Source organism: Dromaius novaehollandiae, chromosome 1, assembly GCF_036370855.1.
Source record: "Dromaius novaehollandiae isolate bDroNov1 chromosome 1, bDroNov1.hap1, whole genome shotgun sequence".
Classification (NCBI taxonomy): Eukaryota; Metazoa; Chordata; class Aves; order Casuariiformes; family Dromaiidae; genus Dromaius; species Dromaius novaehollandiae.
In genome coordinates, this window is record NC_088098.1 from 192,219,006 (window position 1) to 192,238,572 (window position 19,567).

At 43.5% G+C, this 19,567-nt stretch overlaps 1 protein-coding gene across 1 annotated transcript; it reads right to left on the bottom strand.

Annotated features, from left to right (window-relative positions):
• Positions 1–11,875: 11,875 nt before the first annotated feature.
• On the bottom strand, positions 11,876–17,670 carry RFXAP (regulatory factor X associated protein). Its single transcript, XM_064504920.1, has 3 exons — positions 17,095–17,670; positions 15,109–15,216; positions 11,876–12,177 (listed from the first exon to the last, which is right to left on the bottom strand). The coding sequence occupies exons 1-3, from the start codon at positions 17,524–17,526 to the stop codon at positions 11,890–11,892; spliced, it is 828 nt and encodes a 275-aa protein (XP_064360990.1). The 5' UTR covers positions 17,527–17,670; the 3' UTR covers positions 11,876–11,889.
• Positions 17,671–19,567: the final 1,897 nt, after the last annotated feature.

Genomic DNA, 19,567 nt, shown 5'->3' on the forward strand with positions numbered 1-19,567 from the left:
TCTGTACTTTATATGCACCCCTCATCTAATTTCCTGTAGTAGATTTGAAGATTCAAGAGGATGTTTCGCTTATTTCCAGAGAAGACAGCGCTGATCCGAGCACGCACTTAGCACTGAGTGCTGCTGCTGCCCTGTGACAAGAGCTGGGGGTGGACCAGTGGATTTGCACTAGTGGGAAGACAGATTTGCAGCTATGCAGGTCTAGAACTGCTCAAGAAAAAAAAGAGGTATAGTAATAAATAGTACCAGTCTTTGTTATGAAAGTCAAGTTTTAATCTTCCTACAATTTATTATATGTGTTCTGTAATAGAAGAAGCAAGTAAGTAGGATACGTATAATGGCCCTGGAACCACCTGGACACCTGCTGGGTCCACAAACAACCTGGGAAGCACATTTGGCACTGGCTGAGTAGGACAGCTCTGTTACTAGCACATCTCCTGATGTCATGCTAGCCTCTACATGGTTAATACTACAGACCATCAGAAATACAGGGTAGCTTGGCTGCGCTGAACTCTGTTTCATTTGTTCGTTCAAACTAACATGTTCACCAGTGTCCTAACAAACATTTCCTGTGCGCTTTTCCTGCCCTGTGCTACCCCACTGTCAAAGCACACCGACTTCAATTTAGCCACATCCTTCTCCTCCAGAGAACTTCTGTTTAATGAATGGTAAGTAATTTAAAGAAATTGAAGCTCATCTTTCTTAAACTAGTCAAAGAACCCACCCTGATGAAACCATTTAGATAAAATACAATTCCTTGATTCCTTGATCTAAGAATTCCCAAACTATAGCATGTGCAGCACAATAGTACTGTTAGGTTATCTGATTAAAGGCTAATCACAGTAAACATGGAGACCCATAAGGATCAGAGGAACCATGTCAGGTGGAGGAACCCCAGTAACCCCCTGATAAGAAGCGAGCACCCTGGCTCAGCTGCTCCCAACAGCCATTGAAGGAAAATGACTCAACTGTTGTTCGGATGAGAAACCCACCCAGAAAGGTCAAGGAAGGAGACTCTCTCCCTGGAAAGCCATGCAAACTAGAGGGGGTTAATGCCTACAGGGCTATAGGACTTCTTATGGGATACTGGGGGAAGAGAATGCTAGGACTGTGTAAAACTTATTATGGGATGTTCTAGGAGGATTTGGGGGATATATAAAACATTACGGGATGTTTAGGAGAAGGACAAATGACAGAGAAAAGGAGAGACCAAGGTGGATTAGGAAGTGTTCCACAGTCATGGAAAAACAGAGGGAAACTAGAGGGAAAAGGGGATAAAGGGGCCAGCTGCATGTAAACAGTTTGCTCTTAGGTATGTAAACAGGTCTGCTTGTCCCGTGCTTGCTCACTGAAGCCTGTCCTGTCTTCCTTTTGACTCCTGTTTCTGACTCCTGTGTCTGGGTGCACTTTCTATTCTGAGGCTGTGTGTGTGAACACTAGCGAATTTCAAGCCAGACTAGCTGGCAAGTAGGAGGAGAGGTCTAGAGCCAGCAACTGGAGAATCCGGTGCCAGCCTGGGGGGCCTGCAGTTCCAGGGCAGACCAGGGGCTGGGGGCCAGCTACTGGATTCACTGCATGTTCAAGACCAGCTGCCAGCGAGACCCATAGTGCATGTGTGTATATTCCACTAGCAAAGTGGAGGAAGAGGAAGAGGAAGAGGAAAAGAGATCAGAAGAGGAGAAAGAGGATTAGGCCATCTGTGCTGTTCATCCTGGCGCTGGTAAAGGCACTGTCTTTGTCGCACTGTGTGGTCAGCCATGCCAGTAGTGTGTGTGCGCATGCGTGCCCACATGTACCCGTTAGGAATAGGTACTCCATCTCACTACTGGCTGAAACTGAGAACTCAGAACTGAAGCAGCTTCCTCTTGGGCTAGGATAGGCATATCTCCCTGGGTCCTGAGATCCATCTGGTTCATCTACCTTCTGACAAATACATGGCCTAGCACAAAGCTAGGAACTGCAAGTGTCAACATGCCACTGAGACTGTCACTGCCTACAGGGAAAGCTTAGCAAAAACAAAACAAACAAACAAAAACTACGGAACCTTTGGTTAAATCTAAATTTGGAACTAATCCAGGTGACAGAGTATCAGTCAGTTATCACTGCACTGAACCAACTAACTTGTATTTGATTACAGCTTCCAAAAATCATCAAAGTATGATGGACATGGAGAATACAATGCTTTTTGTGGGTTGCTTGTTTCAGTGGCAAATGCTAAGCAAAAGTTTCTCTAGATAAGGATTTCCATCAGATCTACTTGTCATTTTGATTTATAACTTACCTTGGATCCGAGAGATAACAAATTAATACTCAAAAAAAATTCTGACTTCAGCACATCTGCAGTATAACAGGTAATAGTTGAGCTGTAAAAGTGCTTGCAAAATGAGCTTATATAAATTACTACTGACAGGATGTTCAGGAATTCATCAAAGTTCTGATTTTCAGTTGCTTGTACACCTCATTGCTTAAGGAAAGCATATGAAAAATAGTTTCCTTGATAAACTGTCAAAAGCAACTGCTGTGAAATCTAATGAGCACCAGATGTTGTTTCCATAAACTGTGACAGATACCAGAGCAAGCTACTCACCTGAATATAAATCTCATCCTAGAAAGCTGCTAGTCCCAACATGACTATTAGATTCAGCCTTCATCTCTTGCATTTTGTTTTGCATTCTGTGGGCAAGAAGAGAGCAGTGGATGGTGTATATCTTAACTTTTGCAAGGTCTTTGATACAACCCCCCCATAACATCCTTATACTGAAACTGGTGGCATATGGACTGGGTAAGTGGGTGATAAAGTGGGTTAAAGGTTGGCTGGACCACCAGGCTGAAAGGATAGCTATCAGTAGTAAAAATTCAATTGGAAGCTAGCTACCAGTGGCATCGCTCAGGGATCAATACTGAGGTCAGTCCTGTTTAAAGTTTTCATTAAAGACATGGGTGATAAGATGCAGTGCACTCCCAGCAAGTCTGCAGATGACAGCAGTAAGACACAGTGGAGGGCTGCCATTCAGAGGGACCTCAACAGCCTGGAGAAATGGGTTGACAGGAACCTCATTAAGTTCAGCAAAGGTAAATATATATATAGAGAGAGGAAACAAATTACACCTTAGGTATCCCTTCAGCTCAGGCTATTAACTTTAAATTGGTTTAGATGCAAGGAAGAGAAGAATTTGTCTTTCTTCAGCAGAAGCCTGACATCAGTGGTGCATTAGGCTTTGTGTATGAGTACATCAGGGTACATCAGAGGCATCTGTGTGCATGCCCTCCCCTCCAGATCCACCTGCACAGGCCAGCTTCAAAAGGAATGAATATCCTCCCCTCTCCCCTGGGAAGTAAATACCCAAGACTGCAGATAACATTAAGGCCCATTTTATACAAAAATGTTCTCACAGCCCTTACACAAAAGAGGGGTGGCTTTACCTCCCCCCTCATGCACTTTTTGTTCTTTGCAAAGGATTGCTATAGACCCCTGCTTTTCAACCCAGAAAAACAGAAACCGCTTCCCAGAGCTTCCTCAGCTGTGGAAAGGACAGTTCCACACTTAACATGAAGCTATTGGGGATCACTTTTCTAAGTCTTCCAACTCTTCCACTACTCTGCATAAATAGCACAGAGCCTTAGCTCTAGACTTTGGATTGCAATCCAGTGATTAGACTTTTAAAACTGTTAAGACGCTACCACATCTAGCAAAATAGATGATGCTCACATTTGGCTTCCTTCTGTGCAGCCAGACTTTAATTTCTACACCACAATTGGGCTCAAAACAGACACAGGTTAAATGATTCAGACTGGGACAGGGTACAAGAGCACTGCTAACACCGCAGGATGCAAAAACCTCTGGTGAAACAGGAAAGTGTCTGGTGACTCAAGGTGCCTTCAGGGTTAGGCAATACTAGAATATTGATTTTGGGGGTAATGATGAACACACATCTCTGAATTCCCCAAGTGCTCCACCAGCTCTAGCCTTCATTTGCTGTATGTGTTGCTTTAACATAATTAATTTATCAAGTCACTTCCTCTGGATAAAAAAAACAGACAGGGACAAACGATTCAAACAGACAAGGGAACATCTTTTCACATGCTGTCATGTACTACTTCCCAAAACACTGTAATAGTATATACATTAAAAAAAAATTTCATAAATGGCCAGTCCTCCCAGGTCTTTAACATGCTTGAGAAGCTTTGTGGCCACATTCATACTTGATGCAAGCAACTAATCTGGATGCAGATGAATTAAAAGAAAAAAAAATACCAAAAAACCTCAACAACCCAAATCCCCAAACCCAAGAACTGACAGAGCTCAGTGCAGATGTGGACAGCTACATGCATGCAAATGTTGTACCCAAGCTAACAGGCTTCACTAACCATGACACTCAAAACTTACACTAATCTAGACTTAATATGAGACACCTTCACAGCGCAGTACTGTAACCAGGTCTCGGCCTCAGGCTGGTGGTAAATCAGGCATCAGCCTGCACTGTGCAGTGCACCTCATTCTTCTGCTAACAGAGATATGAACTGACTTGAGTTTAAACTAGTGAGAAATGGGGAAAACTAACAATTCCAGCACGTATGTGCTGGACATACACCTAACAACACAGAGAACCAGGTCCAGCTGTTTCTATTCTCACAGTTTGTAACTAAAGCAAGCATACTATATAAAATGCAAAGGGTATATGTTTTACCATTCTGTTAGCGAAAAGGAAATTGTTACAAATGACTACTTAAAAAAAGTATACAAAATGCTTCAGAGAAAAGGGCAGAAAATTGAAAAAACACTTAAATAGAGTGCAGCCACAAAAATTAGAATGACAAATGACAGGTGAGGACTCCAATACAAAATTACATGTAAAAACGATATTTAGAAAGTTGAAAGTACCCTGCCTCTGAAAAATGTAGTGATAGATATGTCATGAAGATCTAAAAGGTGTTGAATAGATATGCGGAAAGGTATATCATCTACCTAAATTTCTGAAACCATTTTATTACAATTAGTCCTGTACATTTGATAAGAACAACCACTATCTTTTATAGTTTACTTTTACTTTGAAACACACTGCATTCTACGCTTCCTCATCTGTTCCTTAAAAAGTAACTTTAATAATGGCAAGTGTTATGTTAAAAAAAAAAAGGAAAGCTACAGAAGAAAAATAATAATCAGTGAAACTCCTAAAAGAACCAAATCATGTATCTAAAATTATTTCATTTTTCAAACTAAGTTAAATCAGAGCTGTTTGCCTACACGCTTTCATAAGCTGACCATTTAAAACAATGGAAAAATATTCTTTCTGTGATTTGAGCCTCTTAATTTTTCACATACATTTAGACGTGCTGAAAATACTAACTTGATTTTACTTAAAGCTGAAATAAATTTTCCTATAACCTAACAGCCTGGTAACACAAAAGTTTTAATGGCACCTTGTCACAGCTGGCCATTTTAGTATAGAAAAAAAAGTAACATGTAACAAGTGACAAATGTAACGTAACAAAAAGTATTTTTTATGAAAACACACAGATTTTACTTAAACACTTATTGGTCCAGAAGTGCTGATACAAAAAGTTTTTGGAATTTTTTTTAAAGGAACAACATGCACAATGCTAAATACAATAAATCCCTACTGAACAATTTCTATACATATACAAATTACGCCTTATAAAAATTAGTAAGACTAGCAAATACTCCTCAACAGATATTTCCCAGTGGACAAAACCATTGCAATATCAAAGTAGCACTTTAATAACCACCTCAATCATTCAAATAGCCTCTATTTGGAAATGTGTTTTAATACCAAAAAAAAAGTTGGGATTCAACTCCTACATAGTATCTTTGGATTCTTAACCAAATCAATTGCAAGTTCATCTGAACTGGCTGAAAATCTGAAAAGTCCGGCACTTGAGCTGATCAGATACCAACTGTTTTAATAAAAAAGTCTTAATTATACTTTTTAGAAGAGAAAGACTACCTAAAGGAAAAAAATGTACAATTACATTTTGCTTTTTGGATACATTTGGTATTTTCCATTCAAAAGTTTTAAAATTTAACTTATGCACTTACAAATGAAAATGTCACTCATTTTTAAACAAATATGCTATATTATATAATTTCATGCATAAGAGGTTGGTCCTTAGCAGTAATTCCACAAAGCAAGGTCCAACTCTCAGTTGCATACTTTTTCTATTCTCAAAAGCATTTTTTCCATTTAATCCTTTTGGAGCTTTTAACACAAATTCCTTTACATGCTCTGCACAGACTGCCCTCTGCAAATCTTTATGCAGAATGGTGAAGCATTTCAAACCTACTCAACTTGCAGCTAATGAATATATAGCTAATCACCTGATTTGCACTTTTCAGAGTCACTGGTTCGATTTCTGGATGGCATTTTATCTTTAAACTTTAGTGCAAGATTCTTAGTGAACTTAAGTATCTCATACCCCTGAGCAATTGCTATTACGTCATGCCACTGGACTGGCTTAAATCTGGGACTATTTCACAACTTCTTCAGAAAGTAACTGACTTTCTTCAGTGATTGTCATCAAAGGGTGACTTGAGAGTAAATAATTATATAGAAAAAATGTTAATTTAGTGGAAGACTTTGGCAGGTAAAAGGTGTACAGCTAAACATTACTAATATAAACATAGTTCTATATAAAGAACATTAAAATGAAGTTTTTAAAAGAATGGAAAATTAGATTCCTCCAAATCTGCAAACACCCAAGCAGCTCAAAACCTCCAAAGTGCAAACACAAAACAAGTAAAATACATAGCAGCAGCAACTTTAATCTCCCTTTTTAACATTGATATTCTTTATATTTCTATAAAATACATATCTTATTTCTCCTTCCACACAAGATTCATCTGTAGATCATCGATCTGTTCTGATTACACAGATGCTCCTTGAAACTGTTGCTGCCTTTGTTCCAAAGCCTGTTGACTTAGCAGTTGCTGTTGTTTCTGTAAAAACTGCACCACTTCTGGACTTCTTAGAAGGGACTTCAAGAAAGAAAAAGCAGATTTTACATTAAAGAACTCAAACACTTTATAATATAATCAATGTGGTATGCACTTAATATCTTTCTATTAAATGAATTTGCACATTGCCAATACGAGAGTTCAATTAAATGCTGAAGAATTACAAAATATGCTCACAAAAACATGTCAAAGTCAGAAGTCTAAAACCAAGAAACTGTTTCATGACATCAGCAGGGAACCAGAAGCAGCATTCATGCTCATTCTGAAAGCAGATTCAGAACCTAAAGAATACACATTACAAAAAACATACAAGGTAGCAAATAAAAGTAATCTGCTGACATACAGAAAACAAACACTTTTTGCACACTGAAGCACAATTATGCTTCAGTTTTGAGCTGACTTCTACATTCTCCATAACAGATGTTTCCAAAAAACTATAATAACAAAGCTTATGTTCACTGAACATTCCATAATTTCCCAACCTTTCAGAACACTACTCCAGCCAAAAGGAATGAGTTAAAACTTTCTGACTTCAGTCAAAAGACAAAAGTATCTCAAACTATTTGCATCTCTTATAATGGAAAAGACAACTAAATTAAAATTGATTAGACAAATATAGCAGAGAATTTTCACTGCTCAGAGACGAGCTTTTAAAAGTACACTCCTCTTAAGTGTACAGAACCGGTTCCCTACATGCGGTTTTGTCTCGACATTGCTGCTGCTGCTGCTGCTGCTGCTGCTGCTGCTGCAAAGCCGCTGCTGCCAAGGTGTGTCGGGCAATGCCGCGCCGGCGCCCCCGGGAGCCGTCCGCGAGGTAAACAACCTCGTGCACCTGCACGGGGTAAAAAGGGCGCGAAAAGGGCAGAAGGTCGTCTCTAGGGCACGACACTTGCCATCTGCGCATGAGCAGGAGACCCCCAGATACCCCAGCCCGTTTCTGGAAGGTTCCAAAAGGCTGCCTGCGCATGACAGTTAATCTGCATGGGAAGCGAGGAAGCACCTCCCAGAGGCAGGGCAAGAACCTATAAAAACTGCAGACGCTGTGAATGGGGGTTTGTTTGCTTGGGATGACTGAAGAACTCGAGTGGAGCCAGCGGAACCAGATGGGAGCTTCCTGCCTCTGTCCCCCCCGCCGCTGCCGAGACTCCCAAGAGAAGAGCACCAACGGGACGCCGCTAGATCCACTGGTGGTGATATCTATCTTTCTTTCCCTCTCTCTCTGTCTTCCCCTTTTCCTCTCTTTTTTCCTAAAGGTATGATGCGAGATGTGTCTAGTTAGTTGATTCCGTTTCGCCTTAATGAATCTTAAAATTGGTTGGCTGGTGTCGTTTTCACCTTAATTCAGTCCAACAGTATCACGAACTTGGTCGTTGGTCCTAAGGGGAGGGAGGTCGTCCTGAACGACTCCCTTCAGCCCGCGACATTTTTTTGGCGTAGTCAGCAGGATGGCCTTGAGATACTGAACCTACCAGAAGGGACCGGGACCCTTAAGGTGGCCCTTTCCTTGGGAAGTGACTGACAGGAGGGGGAACAGAGGATCTTGTTGTAAAGACCCACACTGGGTAGGTGAAGCCACAGTAGGCTGAATAATTTGAACTATGGAGGATTCGACAATGGAGGATAATTCCCTTCTTGAAAACTTCAAGGACTATAAAGGTCTGCCCCCTCTTGTTGGCATAGGCTGGGTCATAGTTTGTGGTGTTCTAGGGGCGGCACTAATTGCTGCCCGGAGGGGGAGGCAAGGAGCCAAAGAGACAATTGAGTGTTTGCAAAAACAGGTAAGAAACTCCCAGAGTCGAGAGAAAGAGATAATTGAGTCCCTGCAAGAACAGATAAGAAACTACACAGAGATAATTGAGTCCTTACAAAAACAGATAAAAAACTCTCAGAGTCGAGACAAAGATAGTTGAGTCTTTGCAAGAACAGGTTAGAAACCTGCAAAGTCAACTCGCTGCTGAGCGCAACCATATTCAGCGGCTTCAAATAATCTTATCGGACTCACTAGACCGAGAGAGAATCCTGCGGTCTGAATTGGAAGAAAACAGGCGGGGGTTTGATACTGAACCAGGATTCTCGAATTTGGCCGAACTAGATGGAAAACAGGCATCTTATCTAAAATCCATATATCCAATTAAAGAATTAGTAGAGAGCAGGAATTCCTTTTATCCTGGAGATGGGAACGTAGTGATGAGACCCTTGATTAAAACTGAAACCATTGGTAATGGTCAGGGGGGTATTCAACAACATACCATGCGTATTATCCCCTATTCCCCTCAGGACTTGGCTAAAATACAGGAAAAATACTCCCGGGGCTCCCGGGAAACTGAAACTGAGTATGTGTGGAGAGTCTCCCTCACTGGGGGGGGATGGCATTCTGCTGAGTGAAGATAAGGCTAGAGGATATTGGGGACTCGGAGTCTTTCTAACCACAAATGATAATAGGGAACCATGGTCCTTGACCCAGAGGGTAGCCTACTGGGCAGGAGGATGAGACCCAATGGAAAGAGGAGACCCTTTTTCTATTAAAACACCCACAGCGGGCCACATTCTGGAAAGTGTGCAGAAAACTGCTTGCCTCCAATTGATGCATGACTGCTGCTTCTGCAGCAGCCCTCCCCCATGCAGTGTGTGGCAGACCCTGAGAGGTTACATCCTCTGATCAGGGGACTTCCTGATGCCTTAAAACTATAGGCTGTTCAGTTGCAAGACCGATTACGAACTCCCTGACCGAGGGGAAGGGGAGGCTCCCCTGACATGACTTGGGGGGAGGTGGCACAGGAGCTAATTAATTACGGAAGGTGTATGGGATTCACTGGCCAGGGGGAAACAAAGTATAAAGCAGAAATAAGAAGAGTCGAGAAAAGTGGGAGGCAACACAAAACACCATGACCCCCCACATCCTGGGAAACTGGTATGGGTGTCGGGTAGCAGGAGACAATTATTATGGGCAGAAGGCATTTCAAAGGGGATTCCCAGAGAAGTCATGGATAGGTTACCAACTTCCAACCTGGAAGGTTTGGTAATTGGGACAGGATAAGGGGAACCCCATCTTCCTCAAACCCCAAAGATCCTCCTCCCTTATTCCAGGAACCTAGAATAGTAACCCCATCTGCACCTGGGGAAACTGATGTGATTGATTTTAAAACCCCGAAGTTGGGAAACCCCCTGAGCTGTCCCTTTTAAGTGAGCTGGGGGATGGCCAGTTGATCCACTTAAGGAGGCTCACAGAAAACAGCAGACTCTCAAACCCTGAGACCGCACAATCCCGGATGGGCGTGACAAATATCTGATGCAGTAACTAAAGTCAATGGATCATGGGGAGTAAATGGCTGCCCCAGACTCACTGCTTTTTGCCCTAATCCTCCATCCCTCTTACCCAGGACTAGGAAGAATATGAAACCAAGGAATCCCTTGTATTACCCGGGACAACTGGCTCTAGTGGACTTACCCACTGTGGGACAAATACCTCTAGTACTAAAAGCTTCAAAAAATCTGTATGCATGGGTAGCTACTGATGCCCATGGGAAAGATCATAGAATCCATACCAGGTGGATCCTCCCTCCCTTTTAGGTCAACAATGTAAAGGAAGAGGGCACTGAGGAAGAAGACTTGTCTTATGTCGAGCTTGAGTGTCCTCAATGATACTACCTGTGGTAGTTATAATAATTATTTTTATCATTTTTTGTAATTGTGTACTGTGATCATAATTAGCTTTATTGTTGAAAACACAACAGCCAAGAATGGCATTCTTAACCTGTGTTGGAAAGATACTTCTTGTCTTAATATGCTTATATGTGGCAAACCTACCACCAGAATACACTTCTGGGGCTTGGTATTGTACCAGCTGAATAGGTGATGAGGCAACCACATTCTTCAGCCCTCTAGGCAACAGAGACGCAGCTTGCTTTCAATTCCCACCAGGGATAAACAGGCCATTTGCTCAGGGCATTGGAGCTAAGAAAGGGCATTATTGGATCTGCGGACACACAGCATATAAATTTTCACCTGTGGGGTGGTTGAGAATTTGCTACATAGGGGTTATCAGACCTTTGTTTTTCCTTTTACCAGAAACAAGTGGACCCCAGTTAGGCATAAAGGTATATGATAACCTTGGAGACAGAAGTGTTGCCTGTAAGACATGATCCATTAAAGTAAATTTGGGTGGGACACAAAAAGTGGGGAAATGAGTGGCCTCCTGAACGAATAATTCAACATTACGGGCCTGCAGCCTGGAATAATCAGACTAGAAGCGGCTCTAGAAATTATTACCAACAAAACCGCTGACGCAATAGATCTTTTAACTCTGCAATCCCAACAGATGCACATGGCAATCCTTCAGCACCACATGGTTTTTAGATTACCTGTTAGCTGAAGAGGGAGAAGTGTGTGGGAAATTAAATATTCCTAACCGTTGTTTGGAAATAGATGATGTAGGTGAAGTAGTTCTCCAGTTAATCAAAGATACCAGAAAAATAGCCCATCTCCCTGTCCAAACCTGGCATGGCTGGAGTGGTGATTTGTAGTCCTGGTTACTGGGAGCACCTGGGTGAAACGGCTAATATTGTATTTGTTAGGTGCAGTTGCCACCTTAATGTTCTTGTATCATTCCTTGCTTTGTTCAATTAATCTGACATGTTGTGTCAAATATGCAATTTGTTCTACCACCTTGCCTGACGGCATAAAGAAAATCCATGCCATCCATTGGCCATGGCCAACCACAGTACCCATCATTTCCCAGTTTCTCCTGAAGGAGGAAATTGCATATTGACATCCACAGTGCATTTGCCAGCTGTTTTATGCCTGTTCTAACAATCCTACCTCATTAACTCAGTTTTGATGTCTGTTTTGTAAAGTTAAATGTTGTTGAAGGTGTTAAGGAATAAGCTTGCATTGAGCAAGACCTCTGTTTAAGCACTTTATTTTTTATCCAAACCTATGTTGTTCCTGTGACTTCCCCCTGTCCCTAATTCTCTCTTCCTTCCTTCCTTCCTTCCTTGCTTGCTTGCTTTCTCTCTCTCTCTCTCCTGCTGCCAAGCTGCAATGTTGAGACACGGGGTGGTGTAGAGGACCGGTTCTCTACATGTGGTTTTGTCTCGACATTGCTGCTGCTGCTGCTGCTGCAAAGCCGCTGCTGCCAAGGTGTGTCGGGCAATGCTGTGCTGGCACTCTGGGGAGCTGTCTGTGAGGTAAACAACCTCGTGCACCTGCACGGGGTAAAAAGGGCGTGAAAAGGGCAGAAGGTCGTCTCTAGGGCATGAACTGCATGTACTCATTTGCCATCTGCACATGAGCAGGAGACCCCCAGATACCCCAGCCCGTTTCTGGAAGGTTCCGAGAGGGCGGACTGCGCATGACGGTTAATCTGCATGGGAAGCGAGGAAGCACCTCCCAGAGGCAGGGCAAGAACCTATAAAAACTGCAGACTCTGTGAATGGGGGTTTGTTTGCTTGGGATGACTGAAGAACTCGAGTGGAGCCAGCGGAACCAGACGGGAGCTTCCTGCCTCTGTCCCCCCCGCCGCTGCCGAGACTCCCAAGAGAAGAGGACCAATGGGATGCCACTGGATCCATGGGTGGTGATATCTCTCTCTCTCTCTCTCTTCCCCTTTTCCTCTCTTCTTTCCTAAATGTGTGATGTGAGATGTGTCTAGTTAGTTGATTCTGTTTTGCCTTAATAAATCTTAAAACTGGTTGGCTGGTGTCGTTTTCACCTTAATTCAGTCCAAGAGCATCATGAACTTGGTCGTTGGTCCTAAGGGGAGGGAGGTCGTCCTGAACGACTCCCTTCGGGCTGCGACATTAAGCCAGCTTAGATGAAACTGAAAACAGAATTGTTAAAACAAAAAGTGGAACCAGAGAAACAAGCTTAAAGCTGCAGATGGAACATTTGCCAGCAGCACTGCTGAAACTGGCCTGAGCATTTGCAGTCTGTAGTCCAACTCTGATTGCTCATTCTCAGTCCTGCACACTGGCAGCACATGTGTTTGTGAGGCCATATGACAGATAGGATCGTGAATTTATCCATTCAAAAATCAATGCATAAAAAGATTAATTCGCTGGTTGGTTGTTGATTGTGCATGGTCATTTCACTGATGCAACCAAAGAGTTTACAGTGTTGCGAATCTGAAATCCAGATTCACATTCAAAAGAACCAGCAAATTCCAAGGTAGGGTCTGGAACTGCAAGCTGTGAAGAGAACTCTGCAGAGATTACAAATGAAAACAAAAATTTTGTATAAAACTTGCAGTAGCACTGAATAGGTAGGAGAAGCAAGGACTGCTGAAAACAGTAACAAAGAGGCTTACCAAACAGACATGCAGCCTTTTTTTCCATAGCTTACAGTAGCTTTCTTGGACCCATCACTGCACAGGATAGTTCTGCACTAAGCAGTTCTTTATCTACTGGTGTTTTATGACATTTCAGTGCACCTTCCCCCATTTGCTCCCACCAACCATTGTAGCTTCAGAAGCAAGAAGCTGGCTTCAGAGTTCTCAACAGGAATCCCTCAAAACTGCCTACTGCAGCTGCCACTTCTCACCAGCAGCCTCCCTATCCACAGCTCCACAAATCCTTGCTTCTCCTGCCCCCAGCCTTGGCTTTCTACATTTTTATTCAGTGAAAGCTGCAATGCCATCCCAGTTGCACACCCAGGCACACATGGGCTGTACACAGGAGCTGTACACTCCTTGGAGATTAATACAACATACAAAAAAGTTACAAATATTAATTGCCCTAGGGACTCTCTCTTCTGTGTATATTTTAACCTTGTGGCAAGTACAAAGTACTTTGCACTTCTAAGTGACAAACCTGCAGGCAGCTACCAACAACATGCAGTAACTTCCATATGTAGGCATGGAACAGCCTTGGATGCAAACAGGCTATAGAAATTCTTTCCAGGTCATGTATCCCCCAGGCCCTGTGTTGTGCAGATATACATAAAACAAAGAAGTAATTCTAGAAGGAATAATGCTGAACAACAGAAACCAAGTCAGGGGAGGCAGCAGATCAAGAGCATTCAATCTCACTTCCCCAGAATCCTGTAAGGAAATCTCAGTTCTTGAAGAGCATTGGCATAACTCTGTTCAAAAAGTCTCAACACCTACTTATTTTAAGAGCTGCTGGTTGCAATATTGCTACAAAAATATTATTTCATTAATAAGAAACTTTTCAAATTTAGTTAAAAGCCATATAAATATGATCAGCAACAGAAGGGGTCAATTCAGTAAGCTTGGCACAAAGAACAGATAATGGAAAAAAATAAACTATGTAGTTAAAAAAACCTTTTTTTAATTAAAATTGAGCAACTGAAGATATCCCTCAAAAGTTTTAGAAATAAACATTAAACAGGTGCCTTTACCAAGAAAGTATTCAAGAAAATTTTGCCATTTACTTAAAGATTTCTATGACTTTTCTTTAAAGACTTATTTTCAAATTTCTGAAGAGTACTACAGCACCTTAATGAGGATTGTTACATTGCTTTGCATAGCTAACAGAAGAACACACAAATAGTTCTATTAGCTTTTGGAGGACGGAGATTTTAAAAACTGATAAAGGAGAAAGAGTTACAATGAAGAAGCCAAAGCAACAATAAGCACCAAATTGCTTCCCTTCATTTGGCTGTATTCTTCCAAGTTACTTACAGGAGCTACAGAAACATTCAAAAACTTAAGACACATCATTCATGATGTCTACAAACATGAGAAGTAAGTTGTTTACAGGCAGATGGTTTTGCCAACATACATACATGCAATTCTAAGTGTGGTAACAAATCCAGGACTTTTAAAACACACTACAGTAAAGCTTACATCAGAGCTAAAGACCATGACCGTTTTATCCAAAACTTTACAGAAAAGTTTCATTAAGTTAAAAACATCTTGGGATAAACACTATTTACCCTGAAGAATCAACTTAGTCCATTTAGTACTGCCTAAATATTCGAATTCAGTTAACATGGCAGCGATCAAGAAATTCCGTCATCTTAGTATTCTCTGCACAGAGGCTGAGGCACATCTGTTGTGCAGTGTATTTTAAATTTGAAAATTTGCACATGTAATGTACAGACATTAAACTGACTGAAATGCTCTTATGCTGCCTTTATTGGTTTGAGTTCAAAACCTCTAAGAAAACAGAACTTACCAGCCTCTTCTGATTTAATACTTGCTCTAAAAGAGTAGGTCTTGCTGGGCGATCTCCAATGGATCCTGTTCTCTGTTTTGTGACAGAAACTGAACCTTCAACACAATCCTGGACATTAAAAAAAATATAAAATAGAGAAGTGAGATGACACAGTCCAATACAGTGATACATTTACTTTTTATCACAGAAAAGTCAGAAAAATATAGGATCTGTTTGCCTTATTAATCTGCAGAGGGAAATAATAGTACCAGAATGGAAATATATCTATCTGAGAATTAGCCTCTTCCCCGTTCCACGTTATTTTCACTATTCCGTCAGTCACAGTGAATACTATTCCAGCAAATGCAGCTGAATTAGTCTTCTAAACTGCAAAACTAACCAAGCTACTACAAGTAGTTAATGAGTTTACTTTACTAATTATTTTTCTTAAAAATGGAGTCATTCAACACAGCCCAGTCTCCAACTTGTAGAAGAGAATTATCTTACATTTGCTCATTTTAAATTCTTCAGATTACTATGAACTTGTCAAAGCCACAGACGATTGACAATAAAATCAACATGTTTTGTATTCTTAAGTTTATTCAGTTCCTTGTACAATCACCAGTCACATGAATTAGACTGTCCCCTAATCCAGCTCTAGAATCTGCTGGAAAGAAAACACCCTTGGTTTGACAATTTCAGTCATAATTTTGAATCCTATCTGTATTAAATTCACAACTTACTAACACTTTATTTGACATCTTAAACTTTTTCCTCTCACCCTCCCGCTACTTCCCATCACAAAAAAAAGAAACTTAATCAATGTTTCCCTTCTACATGAAAGGGCTCAGGCAAAAACAAAAAATGTATCCAAGTATCTTTTGTTTGAATCCTGTCCATATAAATGAAAAATGAAACTTCAATTAGGAACTTAACTGGCACCACAAGATACTGTCATCACTGTTATGGCTATTGAGAGTTTACATGTGTTCAACAAAAGACTGGGACAAATACATGTAAGAGACATTGCTGAGAGCTACAAAATACACCAAAAAACACATCTGCTTCATCAAGTCTCCTAAGCTGAAACATAAAGAAGCTGTGAGAAATATTCTCACATCACATCTGTTTGTCTTTTTTTTTTTTTTTTTTTTTACTCCTACAGAATCTGCTTTATGGCCACCTCTGGAGATCAGATGCTAGGCAAAAAGATTTTTGGTGGGATCCCAATATGATTACTATTATTTTTTAGGGGGAAAAAAAACCAGGAAAAATGTTTTTGACGGTTAGTTTGCAGTTAGATCAGTTCCCAGGTCACAGTCACAAAACTCCAGAGACAGCTGTGCTGACAAAAAGGGTTCCTTTAGTACAAGTGCCGATTTGTGCCAGGTAAAAAAGCATAGGTTAAACTGCAACCTTTTTCCTTCTGATAATCACGATTTCATACTTGTCCATTCAAGCACAAATTAGCCAGCACCTTCAAGAGTAAAAGTTTCTCTCTAGCTCATCTAAATATATGATCTTACAATCTACACTCAGTGGTACTAAGAACCATCATAAATCGTGTTATGTTAGCTCACAAACCGAAAAACTATTTAAAAAGCTGAACGTTAGCATCAATTCTGCCACTGACAATCTGTATTCCCCTACCTAAACAATAAATTCCAACTATATATGAAAGGAAGTACAAGCTATTAATGTTCTGAACATTTAACTGCGCTTTATTTAAAAAATAAAGAAGAGAGATATCTCAGGATCCCGGTGTGATTCATGTCAGTCTGCGGTATGTTCCAGCACTAACTGCCTTTGTTACCTTAAACCCCAACATTTTGGTATCGATTGCGCCTGAAGGCTGAAGTTTGTCTTAGATTCCGCCCCCTTCCCACGGGCGCAGCGGTCACCACGAGACCCCCCCCCCCCCCCCCGGCCCACGCAAGGTGGCGAATACCCGATCACCGCGGCGCTGGGGGACCCGGGGCGGCCCCGGGGCGCCGGGCCCGGCCTCACCTCGGCCCGTGGGGGGGCCGCCGCGCCCGCGCCGGCCGCCCCGCCGCCCCCCAGCGCCTGGTCGCTCTTCTTGCGCTTGTACTTGTCCTTGTACATCTTGTTGCGGTGCCGCTTGCACATCCAAGGCTTGCGCTGCTTGGCCACCTGCGTGGTGGTCTCGCTGCAGCCCTGGTACGTGCAGCTCTTGCAGCCGCCGCCCGCCGCCGCCGCCTCGCCACCCGCCGCCGCCTCCTCCTCCTCCAGCTCCTCCGGCGACGCCGTGCTCTCGCCGCCCGCCGCCTCGCCCTCCTCGGCCTCGCCGTCGCCGGGGCCCAGCTCGTAGAAGAACATGAGGCCTCCGCTACCGGCCGCGGGCAGCGGCGGGTCACCGCCCGGGAGCGGCAGCACCGCCCCCGCCGCCGCCTCCTCCTCGCCGCCGCCGCACGGCTGCATCACGAGCAGCGCCAGCTGCGGCGGCGAGGAGGAGGAGGCGGAGGAGGAGGCGGAGGAGGGGGGGGCGGCGGCCGGGCTGGCCCGCAGGGCGACGCCGCTCGCCGACGCCGCGGCGGCTCCCCCGCCGCGCGCTGCCCCCAGCACGCAGGCGCCGCCGCGGGGCGCGCACTGCGCAGGCGCAGGCGGGCGGCGCAGGCGCCCTGGCGGACGGCCGCGGCCGAGGCCGCACGCGCGGGCAGGGCGCCAGGAGACGGGCGCCGCCGCGCAGGCGCGCGCTGCACGTCGAGGAGTGTGGGGGCGAGCGCGCGTGCGCAGGCTGAGCGAGCCGGAGTGCGAGAGGCGGGGAGCGGGTCACGTGGCGATACGCGGCGGCCCTGTTGGGCGAGGCGGGTCACGTGGTTGGCCGCTCTGGCGGAAGGCGCCGCGCGTCCCCTCATGGCGGAGCTGCCCGGCCAGCCCAGCTCTGTGGCGCCTCCCCAGTCGCGGGCGTGAGGCCACCGTCCTGCCATGTCACACCTACCTTCCCGCTCTGGCTCTGCGAACACATCCTCCCTGCCCTGTTGTGGGCCTGCGTCGCGGCCGTATGGGAATGGGTGCTGGCTCCCTGGCCTCATCCTGTCTTGCCCCAGGCCTCCACGAGTGCAATTTGTGGGCCGCGTTTGTGTCCCCGCCCTCTGGCCATCACCATGTCACATGCAGCTCTGCTCCCTCACCCACTTGTCCTCTCTATGGCTTCCTGTCCACTATTGCTGCTGTGGCAATAGTGCTCTCCACTCCTTACCCTTTCACTACTTTCAGTACGGACTTTCCTTGGTTCATATTGGGTATCTCCTTTGGGTGTTTTCTTCTCTGTGGCTCTTCTGCCCTATTGGAAAGTTCATCTGAGCAGCTGAGACTATCTACTGTCCAGTTTACCATCAACATGTACTTCTCCCAGTCCAGTTTTCACTTGGTGCAGATCTTGGCGGAAATGTGATGACCAGTCCAACTTTCTCCATTACAAATGTATTCTTCCTAAGTAAACATCTTTACTTCTGTCATGTAATTGAAGCCTATGTTTGTAATCCCAGCTGTTTTTCCACTCTGTGACCCAGCCCTTTTACTGGAAAGGTCTTGCATTGTATTCCAAGAAAAAATGTACATGTAATGCAAATATCTTGCCTGCCTTCACTTGTCCTTCTGCTTCCTCTTCCTGTGTCACAGCCACTGAATCTTCCTAACTTCTACAGAAGTCCCAGTGACCCAGAAGTGCCCCAGTGTCCCAGAAGTGACCTTGATCTCCTTGATCACCCACTGTTCTCCCTCCCTTTTTCTTAGCTTCTTAGTCTCCATCAATTTTTGCCTTTATCTTTGCAAATGTGTGTTCATGCTGTGTTACAAAAGCAAAGCTGGCCCCATTTGAGTCTCCAGCAGTTGCCACAGCTCCCTTTTCCTGTCATCCTTGACCATCTGTAAATAGTTCTCCCTCCGTTGTCAAAATAGCTGATGACAGAGACATTCTGCATTTCCCTGTGATTGATGGTATGAATTCTGTTTGCTTGTGGCTCCCCATCTATTGACCTATCTGTATTTTACACAGAAGTGCTTTTGCCTTCATCTTGTGTTTTAATATCACATGCCCTACTAAGAACTTCAGTGAGAAGTGGGACTGTGAAATTTGTACATCTCATGTTGTGATGGCCCTACAAAGAAAACATAATCTAAATGCAAATTATCTTGTAACCCTATTGCTCCATTTTAAAATGAAAAGATCAAGTCAAGGAGAGCATTTGGGATTTTAAAACACAGCTTTGAAAGGTTCTCGAAAGATACAAGGGAATGGAGACTGCTGGAGTAAGCTGAGAACTAATCATTTTTAAAGCACATCTTTTTAGAAACACTTCATTTGAAAAAGGAATCAAAATGTGAATGTAAGTAAGAGAGGTATCTTTCCTTGCTGTGCCTGTACTGCTTAGCAACCTCCCTGCTTATTCCTCCCACCCTGGTTTTGGGGTTCAAATCATACTGCTGAGTGATAAAGTCATAGAAAAGCTCAAAATCT